At 43.7% G+C, this 12,334-nt stretch overlaps 1 protein-coding gene across 1 annotated transcript; it reads right to left on the bottom strand.

Annotated features, from left to right (window-relative positions):
- Positions 1-1,914: 1,914 nt before the first annotated feature.
- On the bottom strand, positions 1,915-10,281 carry FABP6 (fatty acid binding protein 6). Its single transcript, XM_060238346.1, has 4 exons — positions 10,161-10,281; positions 8,232-8,407; positions 6,784-6,873; positions 1,915-2,023 (listed from the first exon to the last, which is right to left on the bottom strand). The coding sequence occupies exons 1-4, from the start codon at positions 10,225-10,227 to the stop codon at positions 1,970-1,972; spliced, it is 387 nt and encodes a 128-aa protein (XP_060094329.1). The 5' UTR covers positions 10,228-10,281; the 3' UTR covers positions 1,915-1,969.
- Between the last annotated feature and the right edge of the window lie 2,053 nt (positions 10,282-12,334).

The following is a 12,334-nucleotide window of genomic DNA, read 5'->3' on the forward strand; positions in this document are numbered from 1 at the left end:
CTATCTATCGTTTATACAGAGTTATCTCGTTTCTGTTGCCTGTTGACCCTCTAAGTCCCAAACCTGACCATTTCCCTTCAGAAGTGAAATAAAGCAGTTTGTCAGTCTTGAATTACCATTAGCCTCTCGTGTGCCATTATCAGACAAAGTCAAAAGAAGGATTGTAGTTGGTCTCTCAGTTCCCTAGGCAGGGTCAGAATACACACACACATACACTTCAACAACTGGGTGGGACACAGGAAGAAGAAAGAAGGGCTGCTCAGCCAAAGAAAAAGATAAAGCGAAGTAGCAAATCGCCACAGAGGCCAATAGCAACAAATATTCTTGAATATTTGCATTCTACAACTATAACTTCTGTTTTAGATGTTATCCAACGAATGCACCTGTGTGGTGTACCTTAATTGTAGACGCACAGTCAAGTGTTAGTCTGTAGCAGCAAAATAAAACATCAGCATTTATTCCATCATAAGCTTTTGTCAGTCAGAGCTGACCTCATCAGATGGATGGATGCTTCAATGCCTCTAATGGGAAGTGAGTTCTGACTCGTGAAAACATATGGCAGAATAATGCAACTGATAAGGAGCCTCTGTACTCCTGTTTTGTAGTGTATACCATATGAATGTTGTGTATTTTGTTTTTATCACGTGTGCATTGTCTAAGACCCATGATTGGCCTACAGTGTCCACATGGTTTATTCCAGGGTGCTATGTTCTGTGCAGGACTGAGAGACAAAGCCTAGTGAAGGTGCCCCTATCCTTCATTATTTCCTATGGAAGGAAGGCATTGAAAAGGTGTGCCGTCCCTTTAAATTTAGGTTGAAGTTAGGTTGAAAGCCACTAGGGAGCAGGCCTTCTCGGTGATAGCCCCCCGTTGGTGGAACGACCTTCCAGAGATGGTGCGAGCCCTGCGGGACCTGAACCAATTCCGCAGGGCTTGCAAAACATTTCTTTTTCAGTTGGCATTTGAGACAGAACCTGATTAACTAACGAACAGGCGCTTAGCCATCTCATGTACATCAGGATTACATCATTTTAGCACCTATTTTTATATGTTTTATCTATTTTAATTAATTTATTTGTAATTGATATTTAAACTGTTATGTTTTATGTGAATCATGGGACTCCCATGTCTGTTATACTGTTTAATGTGAATCATGGGACTCCCATGTCTGTTAGCCGCCCTGAGCCCGCCTGGCGGGGAGGGCGGGATATAAAAATAAAATATTATTATTATTATTATTATTATTATTATTATTATTATTATTATTATTATTATTATTATTATTATTATTATTATAAATGTGATGGCCAGAACTCCCTTTGGAGTTCAATGATGCTTGTCACAGCCTTGATCTTGGCTCCACCCCCAAAGTCCCCAGATTTTTTTTTTAATTGGACTTGGCAACCCTATTTCTGTATGAATAAACCTTTATCTTTTTAATGTTCTCTGCTGGTCCTCACACCTGTGTTTTCTCGGCTAAAAGAAGCATTTTGGGGTTGGGCTTGGGAGGGTACTTTTGGCCTTCCCAAAGGACCATAAATCCAGAGTGGTGGCAGCATAAGGCGGCAACCCACAGGGTACATGACAGAAGGAGTATTTATTTATTATTTATTTATTACTTTCAATTTATATCCCACCCTCTCCGCAAGCGGACTCAGGGCGGCTCACACTGCGCTGTATACCTCCTGATTTGAAATTATGTTGTACAGCTCCTTCACACTGGGTTTTCCCCATAATAATGTCCTAAGTTTGCCTCAGCACTACTTGAATGGCTAAGGCTTCCAGCAAGAAGGTACACAGGTAAAGAAACAAGTGTAGATGAAGATGGGAAATGAGTTGATTCTCCCTCACATTTGCTTACAAAAAAGTTACAGAAATGGACAAGGAGTATTTTACTTATATCAGACATTTATTCCCCATTTTCCGTTATGGCTAAGGATTGGAGTATTATTCATTCCCCATCATCTGTTCATGCCACCCGCTTGCTGATTCTCTTGAAGGTTACACCAGCAACTGTAGAAATCTGTAACAGAGCAAACAAATTATTTTGAACCAAATAGGTGGAAACACATCGCCTTTGTCCTGGGCTTTGCTGCTAATTCTCCTCCTTTCTCTGCAATTGCTACTGACAGGGATCCTGGGATCTCAGTCCCTGAATTTATTTCTCTTGCTGATTTCTATATACCAGTATATAGCTGAATATACAGGACCTGTCCATGTTTTTTTCTGAGCACTGTTCCCCATGTGGTTCTGACTTGCCACATGTCCCAGGAGAATGGACAAGGCTGTTGCCCAGTGAGATTACTGGGGCATAAGCTTCAGAGAGTCAAAGCTCCCTTTGTCAAAGTATTTCAAAAAACCAGCTGTTCTACTAGAGACCAAGATGGCTATACTCTGAAACTATATTTAATATTAATATCTGTATGTTATATTATTGTATGTGTGTGTTTGGCGATGTGGCAGGTAGGGCATACAGTAGCCATGACTCCTTGGGTTGATGGTAATTGCAACTGTGACTCTCCATGAGTCGAAGAGTGAGTTTCATTGCTACATACATTTAAGGAAGAATAAAAAGTTAAAATAAGTTCCACTGGAATCCATAGGCTTGGCTTGGATTCTTACATATGCCTCTGATAGTCACATGAACACGGAAGGACCTGTGAGTTAATTCAAGACAAAGCAGTTGCAGCTGATACATCCTGGATTTCCTTGTTCATGGAAACAGGGCCCAAGCATGGGAAAGATGGATAGGCTCAAGGTCAGGTTGCTACATATATTTTACCAAAGTCTAGGCTCAAGATCAGGTTACCAACCTCTCAGTGGGGCCTGGAAATCTTCTGGAATTACAACTGATAAGAACATAAGAGAAGCCATGTTGGATCAGGCCAATGGCCCATCCAGTCCAACACTCTGTGTCACACAGTGGCAAAAAAAACCCCAACAGGTGCCATCAGGAGGTCCATCAGTGGGGCCAGGACACTAGAAGCCCTCCCACTGTTGCCCCCTCCAAGCACCCAGAATACAGAGCATCACTGCCCCAGACAGAGAGTTCCACCTACACCTTGTGACTAATAGCCACTGATGGACTTCTGCTCTCTATGTTTATCCAATCCCCTCTTGCCTCTGGAGAAAATGGCCACTTTGTAGAATTTGACATTATAACCTTCTGAGGTCCCACCCTTTCCCAACCCTCCCCTCCCCAAGCTCCACCCACAAATCTCCAGGGATTTCCCAATTCAGAGTTGGCTACCCTAGGTCAAAGAGCCCCCCTAGCCAAGGCTACAAAAATACTGCCGACTATATCAAGATGGGTAGTCATGTTTGGCTGTAGCAGTAGAAAAGAGTAAGAGTCCGGTAGAACTTTAAAGACTAACGAAATTTGTGGTAGGGTATGAGGAACGTATTGCAAAAAAATATAATGACCCAACAATAAAAATGTATTCAAATACATGAGTTGCAGGAAACCAGCCAGGGAGGCAGTGAGGTCGTGGATGACCAAGGAGTAAAAGGATTACTAAAGGATGATAGGAAAATGGTAAAGAGCAGAGAAGCTGAATGCTTTTTTTTTAACCTCTATTTTCACTGTGGAAAATGGGAGGTACTTGCCCACACGAGACCCACCAGTTTCAGGCAGGGAATTAAAAGACCCGAGTCAGACTTTTGGGATGGAATGATATCTGCCTGAGCAGTATGACTTTCCCTCTCCATTCTGTAGCCTGAGAAATTTCCAACAACATTGGGCAGGGGTGGGGTGGAGGTGTTTCAGGTTACAGTAGAGGGGGCGGGAGGCGAGAAAGTCATGCTCCATGGGCAGAAATCCTTCCACTCATGGAAATACTGTGCTGGATCCAAGCTGGGAGCAAGACTCAACGGAGTAAGATCAGTTTTACCACTGAACCAACATGTTTAGATTCAAATTAGATTCAGACAGTATATCTCCGTGACTGTAAAGCTCACCTTGGGTTTTGTGCACCTGCAAATACTTTTGAAGGGATGTAATACAAAAATCCCTAAGGAAACTATGAGTACCTGATAAAAACATTTAAATTTTGTGGGTGTGAACAGATGAGAGCAGATCCTTTCTCACTTGGGAGCAAACAAAGAAATTCGACAAGCCCCCATTAGCATTTCGTGCTTTTTTTATTGAATAACCATCCCTAACATGGAAAGGTGACCATAACTGCAACACAAAAAAGGGTCCTCAGCAATACTCCCTCTAAGCTGTGGAGTCTTGTGATCAAAAATTCTGCTTTGTGAGCTACTGGCATTAAAGTTGTGAGCGACTGCATCAATTACTTTGCTCTGGGGCCATCCTTCATGAGCTAAGACAAAAATGTGTGTGCTGGAGGTTAAAAAACTGTGAGCTAGAGGGAACACCGGTCCTCAGTAAGGTTTAATAAGATCCTATGTGCCTTCTCAGCCAGAGGAGCCGTTCCACCAGTCCTTTAGCTTAGGCAGCAGGCTGAAGCTACCATCTCTACCTGGCCCAGACTAAGAAGATCTTAGAGGCCTAATGATGACAGCTGAAAAACTATGCACATGGATAAATTGTGTGACCTGTTTTTAATCTATTTTAATCTGTTTTAACTGTTCCATAATTTATATATGTTTTAGATTTTACTCTGTGATCCGCCTTGAGCCTGCTCATCGGGAGGGCAGAATACAAATGGATACAGACAGAAAGACAGATAGTTCATTGCAAATGTCAACTCAATGTGCAAAGGCAATAAAAAAGGGCAAATGCCATGCTGGGGATTATTAGGAAGGGAATTGAAAACAAATCAGTCAGTATCATACTGCACCTGTATAAATCGATGGTGCGGTCTCATTTGGAATACTGTGAACAGTTCTTATCACCATACCTCAAAAAAGATCATAGCATTGGAAAAGGTACAGAAAAGTACCTTTAGCATAGTACATATTGAAGTGAGTTTTATGTGTTTTTATGTATTTTATTGTATAATTATTAATGCATTTTAAACTGATTTTTGTTAGCTTTTTATGTTGTGAGCCGCCCTGAGCCCACCTCGGTGGGGTAGAGCGGGATATAAATCAAATAAAATAAAATAAATAAAAGGGCAACTAAAATGATTAAGGGAATTTAACACTTTCTCTATGAAGAACGTGAAAAAGAAACTAGTGCTCTTTAGCTTGGAGAGGCGTCAACTGAGGGGTGACATGATAAGAGGTTTACAAAATCATGCACGGGATAGAGAAGGTAGAGAAAGTATTTTTCTCCTTTTCTCACAGTACAACAACTCATGGGTACTCAATGAAATTAATAAGCAATCGGTTTAGAACTGATTAAAAAAAAAAAGAACTTCACCCAAAGAGTAATTAACACATGGAATTCACTCCCACAGGAAGTGGTGGTGGCTATAAGCATAGACAGCTTCAAGAGGGGATTAGATAACAAATGGAGCAGAGTTCCATCAGTGTCTATAGCCCCAAGGTATAGATGGAACACTATGTCCGGAGCAGTGAGGCTCTGTATTCTTGGTGCTGGGGGGGAGGGAGGGCAACACTGGAATGGCTTCTGGGTTTTTGGCCCCACTGGTTGACCTCCTGATGGCATCTGGGTTTTGAGTGTTGGATTGGATGGGCCATTGACCTGATCCAACATTCTCTTGTGTTCTTATGTTCATCGGAGACACTGCTCACTTCTTCAAATATTTGAAGAAGTAAGCAGTAACTCACAAAAGCTCATATCCTACCACAGATATTGTTAGTCCTTAAGGTGCTTCTGCACTTTTTTCTACTACTACTACTGCCTAATATGTTCTCCTTACGTCATTTTGGAAATAAAATAGATATTTTTCTTTCATGATGCATGAGTCTCAAGATAGTAATCTTGGGGTGGGATTGTGCAAAGGGGTTATATAAGCATATACTAGGCCAGGAAAAATTCTGCTCTTCAGCCTTGCATTTAAATTTAAACTTCATGATGATATCAATGCTGCGAATATTCATTGTGTCTGCGTAAATACTGAGTTGCACAGAAAGAGCATGCCCAGTTATGATGTCAAGTTTTAGCATCCCCATTCATCGCTGTTTTTGTTTGTTTTTCAAATGGACCAGAGTTCATTGACTTTCTCCTTTTCTTCATGCTGAGGAAGATGCTGAAGATATTACTGGACGTTAAACAAACGTAACCCTTCAAATCACCCTTTTTTAATATTAGGGACTTCTTTTTACTAGTTGGCTTTAGGGTTGCCAATCCCCAGGTGGGGGCAGGGGATCCCCCGGTTTGGAGGCCCTCCCCCCGCTTCAGGGTCGTCAGAAAGTGGGGGGAGGGGAGGGAAATGTCTGCTGGGAACTCTATTATTCCCTGTGGAGATTTATTCCCATAGAAAATCATGGAGAATTGATCCACGGGTATCTGGGGCTCTGGGGGGGCTGTTTTTTGGGGTAGAGGCACCAAATTTTCCATATAACATCTAATGCCTCTCCCCAAAGTACCCACCAAGTTTCAAAATGATTGGACCAGGGGGTACAATTCTATGAGCCCCAAAAGAAGGTGCCCCTATCCTTCATTATTTCCTATGGAAGGCATTGAAAAGGTGTGCTGTCCCTTTAAATGTGATGGCCAGAACTCCCTTTGGAGTTCAATTATGCTTGTCACAGCCTTGATCTTGGCTCCACCCCTAATGTCTCCTGGCTCCACCCCCAAAGTCTCCTGGCTCCACCCCCAAAGTCCCCAGATATTTCTTGAATTGGACTTGGCAACCCTAGTTGGCTTGGCATGATGCAGGTAATCTCTCAAGGAAGATTTCAGGGATTTACCTCTACTAGTTTGCCTGCAACAATCTCTGCAGTATGATGATAGTTGGGGAAGTCTGCCACCACTTTCCCACCTTCCATTTTAACTGTTGCCTGTAAAGGAGAGGCATATATTAGTTGTCATATTGGCAGAAGAAAATTAGAGTGAATGTCGATCTAGACAAAACTATTATCATGCCTCGATGATCTTGCACAGGTAAACAGATATTTCACTTAAAATTGAAAAAGTCAGAAAACATGGAAACGTTAAATAGCATCCCCTCATACTCCACATTGGGTTCCTTATAAATACCAGATGTTGCCCTGGAACCTGTTTGTTGGTTCGGGATGAATTTCAGTTGTGATAGTTTGACATTAGCACAGAGTGTTTGGAGAGACATCTGTTTCCTTGACTCTCACCTTCCTTGGCTTCCTTACTGGCATGGTGGGCGGGTAACTGGCTGGGTCCAGGAGGTTATTAATACTTTGTTAATTGAAGGGTTGATCCTGGCCTCTAGTCACTCCCAATGAAGCACTCCCTCGCCCCAGCTGATTGGCTACTGATCAATAGATGTTGCCATCTCCCCTTCCAGAAAGAGCTTGGGGAATTCTGCTCTATGGATTGGAGAATTAATGTCCCTATTCCTTTCCCCATGCATTAACATCTATATGAAATCTCTGGGAGACCGAAGTAAAGTGCCATCAGTATACCGATGACACCCACTTCTACTGGAATATAATAGTTGTCTTAGACAAATTACTCTGGAAATAGAATTTGATACAGATAATTTGGATGTGTGTGTGGTATACAAAAGGTATACACAAGCAGAAACCAAGTCTGAGATCCAAAGAAGTATTACACTAGTTCCACATTCCCAAGCAGTCTTGATGTTTCTTGAACAGAAACCCCTTTCCAAGTAGAAGAAGAAGAAGATATTGGATTTATATCCCGCCCTCCACTCCGAAGAGTCTCAGAGTGGCTTACAATCTCCTTTACCTTCCTCCCCCACAACAGACACCCTGTGAGGTAGATGAAGATATTGGATTTATATCCCGCCTTCCACTCCGAAGAGTCTCAGAGCGGCTCACAATCTCCTTTATCTCCCTCCCCCACAACAGACACCCTGTGAGGTGGGTGGGGCTGGAGAGGGCTCTCACAGCAGCTGCCCTTTCAAGGACAACCTCTGCCAGAGCTATGGCTGACCCAAGGCCATGCTAGCAGGTGCAAGTGGAGGAGTGGGGAATCAAACCAGGTTCTCCCAGATAAGAGTCCGCACACTTAACCACTACACCAAACTGGCTCTCCAAGTGCCTAAGGAAAGTATGTTGTGAACTTTGAGGGGGAGGGGAAGTGCAGCCTTTGTGATACGGCAAGGAGGGGAGAGTTGTTAATTCAAAGAAAAAATGTTTAAAATTCTACTGGATACATCCCCTGCCCAAATCGTTCAAAAACAGCCGCTATGTCCACTAACCTTGAATTTTTTGCCACCCATTGTCTCCATTTCTGATTCCTTGCCAATAACAAATTTATTAGACATAGACTTTCCTCCTGGGTAAATTTGGGACCAGGTGAATTCATCTCCATTTTGTATCACCTCTGTGACAATCTTGTAACTCCTTCCTTTTTCAATTACATCAGCAGGGAGACCTAGGACAATGGGAGTACGAATTAGTTTTTCACCCGTTGTTGATTCGCAGATGCCATCAAAGTGGTTGTGCTGGATACTATTATTTCCCTTCTAGAAAATGATGGATATAAACAGAACTTGGGAAAGGGGGCAGGTCTCATCTTGGTTTCCAGTTCAAAATAAACACTTGGTGCATACATGAATGACAAAGTCACTTTTCAAACGTAGGACAAGGACTATGAAAAATGTTTAATGGGGATGAGGACACATTTGAACATAAGAACATAAGAGAAGCCATGTTGGATCAGGCCAACGGCCCATCCAGTCCAACACTCTGTGTCACATAAGAACATAAGAGAAGCCCTGTTGGATCAGGCCAGTGGCCCCTCCAGTCCAACACTCTGTGTCACATAAGAACATAAGAGAAGCCATGTTGGATCAGGCCAATGGCCCATCCAGTCCAACACTCTGTGTCACACAGTGGCAAAAAAATGTATATATACACACACACTGTGGCTAATAGCCACTGATGGACCTGTGCTCCATATTTTTATCTAAACCCCTCTTGAAGGTGGCTATACTTGTGGCCGCCACCACCTCCTGCAGCAGTGAATTCCACATGTTAATCACCCTTTGGGTGAAGAAGTACTTCCTTTTATCTGTTTTAACCTGTCTGCTCAGCAATTTCATCGAATGCCCACGAGTTCTTGTATTGTGAGAAAGGGAGAAAAGTACTTCTTTCTCTACTTTCTCCATCCCATGCATAATCTTGTAAACCTCTATCATGTCACCCCGCAGTCGACGTTTCTCCAAGCTAAAGAGTCCCAAGCATTTCAACCTTTCTTCATAGGGAAAGTGCTCCAGCCCTTTAATCATTCTAGTTGCCCTTCTCTGGACTTTCTCCAATGCTATAATATCCTTTTTGAGGTGCGGCGACCAGAACTGCACACAGTACTCCAAATGTTGCTATTGTTGATGCATAGTTATAATTTGGGGTTATTTATAACTGTAGTCTTGTATAAACAACAGAGTCTCTTCTGAGCCTCTTGTATCAGGAGAAGGCTCCTAATGCCAGGAGGTCAGCACCACCGCTAGCAAAACGGATTTGCAGGATCCATCCTGCAGTCTCATACGTCTGCAATTTGAAGCTATCGCATTACTATATCTTGAGAAATTATCAGAGACATAGCAAGATAAGAATAAGAATGTAGGTTTTGGGGTTTTGAAAAACTCTGCCCAGCAGCGTTCTGGTTTATTGAATTCTGAATATCTGGATTGCTTTTTGCCCGAGTAGGTACATAGAAGAAGAAGAAGAAGAAGATATTGGATTTATATCCCGCCCTCCACTCCGAAGAGTCTCAGAGCGGCTCACAATCTCCTTTACCTTCCTCCCCCACAACAGACACCCTGTGAGGTGGGTGGGGCTGGAGAGGGCTCTCACAGCAGCTGCCCTTTCAAGGACAACCTCTGCCAGAGCTATGGCTGACCCAAGGCCATTCCAGCAGGTGCAAGTGGAAGAGTGGGGAATCAAACCCAGTTCTCCCAGATAAGAGTCCACACACTTAACCACTACACCAAACTGGCTCTTACTTAGCAAGTTTGCATACTGTTTCACCAGCATGTGAATTTCAGTTAAAAGCCACATCTTTCCCGTTTTCAGGCTTTCTTTCTTTCTTGAAACTGACAGAACAATGACTGCTTACATCCAAAACTATTCCCCAGCCGAGCAGTCTTATCTAAGTAATGACACAGAAAAATATTGTGTACACGTACCAATGCGCTTCATGAAATCATCATAGTTTTCCTCACTTTCCACTTCATATTTTCCAGAAAAGGCCATGCTGAGTTCAATGGCACCAGGAGGAAATATGCTCAAGAGAGAAGTTGTGCTTATGGAAAAGCTGGGCTGGGCTCAGGTGCCTTATAAACCTTCTCTTGCTCGGGTCATCCACCCAAAACACGTTGAACTTCTTCATCACGCCTTCTAGTGAAGGTTGTTTGGTTTTCTTTCTTTCTTTTTTACAACATGAGTACAGTTTATTTCTTGCACCACTAACTCTGATGTTATTGACCCTTGCAAAGGGAACTTTGGCAATTCTGCCATGTCTGGTTTTTAAGAAAGACCTGGGACTCCCTCCCCCCCCCCCAAAAAAAAAAGTATTTATGTGTGCATTACATGTTATTTATTAAAAAAAATAAATAGAATAAAACCCTTCACTTGGGAAAAATTATATTGTTTTGTGATCTCAACAATTTAGAGGACCTGCTTCACGTTAATCTGCAGCCCCCATCTAGTGAAATAAAACCAAGGGCATGAAATATTACTTTATTGCTATTCCCAAATGGCAGCCCTCCCATCGTGCTGCATTGCCAGTGACTTTTTTACACACTATCTCCCATTTACAGTAGTTTGAAAGGCCAAAGCAGCAGTTCAGCAGAAAGAGACATATGCTGCCCTGACAACCTTGGTGCAGAAGTGGGATAAAAATGAAATAAGGGCTCCACTGTTCACATATAAAACTATGCACATCCATCAAGATTTCTCTGATACAGCCTTTTAAAATAAGGATTAAGCAAAAGCGATACTCGATGTGGGGATAGCAGACGTGCAGAAGTTGACCTGTTGCCAGATCCCTTTAAAGCAGCTGGGTAAGAGAAGGGGGATTTAAAGTCTTTGGCATAATTTGGAATAAGAGCTGTAGTTCTGGTCACTCCAAGACTGCGATCTCACACACACTAAATCAGGGGTCCTCAAACTACGGCCCGCGGGCCAGATGCGGCCCGCTGAGGACGTTTATGCGGCCCGCCGGGTTATGGCAAAATCAGACCGGAAGTGACGTTCGACCTAAACTCGCGTTAGCAACGCTCGCTTCCGGCACTGGGCTGAGGCGGCGGAGACAGAGTGTGAGGTGATACCGAGGTGAGGTGAGTTCCCAGGCCGGGGTGTGTGGTGTGGGGAAGGGAGAGAGATGCAGAAGACGGAGAACTGACGGCCCGCGGCCTTGTACAGTAACGGCAGTCCGGCCCGCCAACAGTCTGAGGGACAGTGAACTGGCCCCCTATTTAAAAAGTTTGAGGACCCCTGCACTAAATAATGGACTTTCAATCCACTTTCAGTGCACTTTCCAACTGGGTTTTGCTATGTGAACTGGCACGACCCAGTTGGAAAGTGCATTGAAAGTTCATTATTTAGTGTGTGTGAGATCGCAGCTCAAGACAGCAAGGAAATCAGAGACCTGGAAAAGGTGAAGGAAAGGGTACTTTCCCTATAAGGAACTGTGACAGCATTTGAGGCTTTTTAGTTTAGAAAAATATGTCTAACGTGGGTTATGATAAAGGTTTATCAAATGATGCACAATATGGAAAAACTGAACACACACTCACACACCACTTGGTGAAATTAATGGGAACCAGATTTAGGATAAACAAAAACAAGAATATCTTCATACAAGGAATAATTACCGTATTTTTCGCACCATAAGACGCACTTTTTCCTCCAAAAAAAGTGGGGGGGGAAGTGTGTGCGTCTTATGGAGCGAAGGTACCTTCCTGGGGGGGGGCGATCCGCTGCCAACGCCTCTGATCCCGGCGCTTCCCCCATGCCTGCCTGCCTGACTCCAGCTTCTTCCAGCAAGCGCTGGGATCGCTCCACACTGCCCCCACCGCAAACCCAGCGCTTCGCAGAGGGAGCGATCCTGGCACTTGCTGTAAGCGTCAGAGCTGGAGCCAGGCAGACAGGCACGGAGGAAGCATGCTGCCCTCTCCACAGCCGGTGCTTGCAAAGCGCTGGGTTTGTGGAGGGGGCGGGTGCCTCCTCCATGCCTGTCTGCCTGGCTCCAGCTCTGATGCTTACAGCAAGTGCCGGTATCGGAGGGCAGAGGGAGCGATCCTGGCGCTTGCTGTAAGCGTCAGACCTGGAGCCAGGCAGACAGGCACGGAGGAAGCAC

Source organism: Heteronotia binoei, chromosome 5 (genome assembly GCF_032191835.1).
Source record: "Heteronotia binoei isolate CCM8104 ecotype False Entrance Well chromosome 5, APGP_CSIRO_Hbin_v1, whole genome shotgun sequence".
NCBI classification, from domain to species: Eukaryota; Metazoa; Chordata; class Lepidosauria; order Squamata; family Gekkonidae; genus Heteronotia; species Heteronotia binoei.

What these genes read in the sequence shown, in the direction of transcription:
- FABP6 (XM_060238346.1), bottom strand. Translation starts at nt 10,227, where the DNA reads ATGGCCTTTTCTGGAAAATATGAAGTGGAAAGTGAGGAAAACTATGAT. An exon ending in TGGGTGGCAAAAAATTCAAG is followed by an intron (nt 6,874 to 8,231) that starts GTTAGTGGACAT and finishes TCTCCTTTACAG; the next exon opens with GCAACAGTTAAAATGGAAGG. An exon ending in TTGCAGGCAAACTAGTAGAG is followed by an intron (nt 2,024 to 6,783) that starts GTAAATCCCTGA and finishes GCTCTGTTACAG; the next exon opens with ATTTCTACAGTTGCTGGTGT.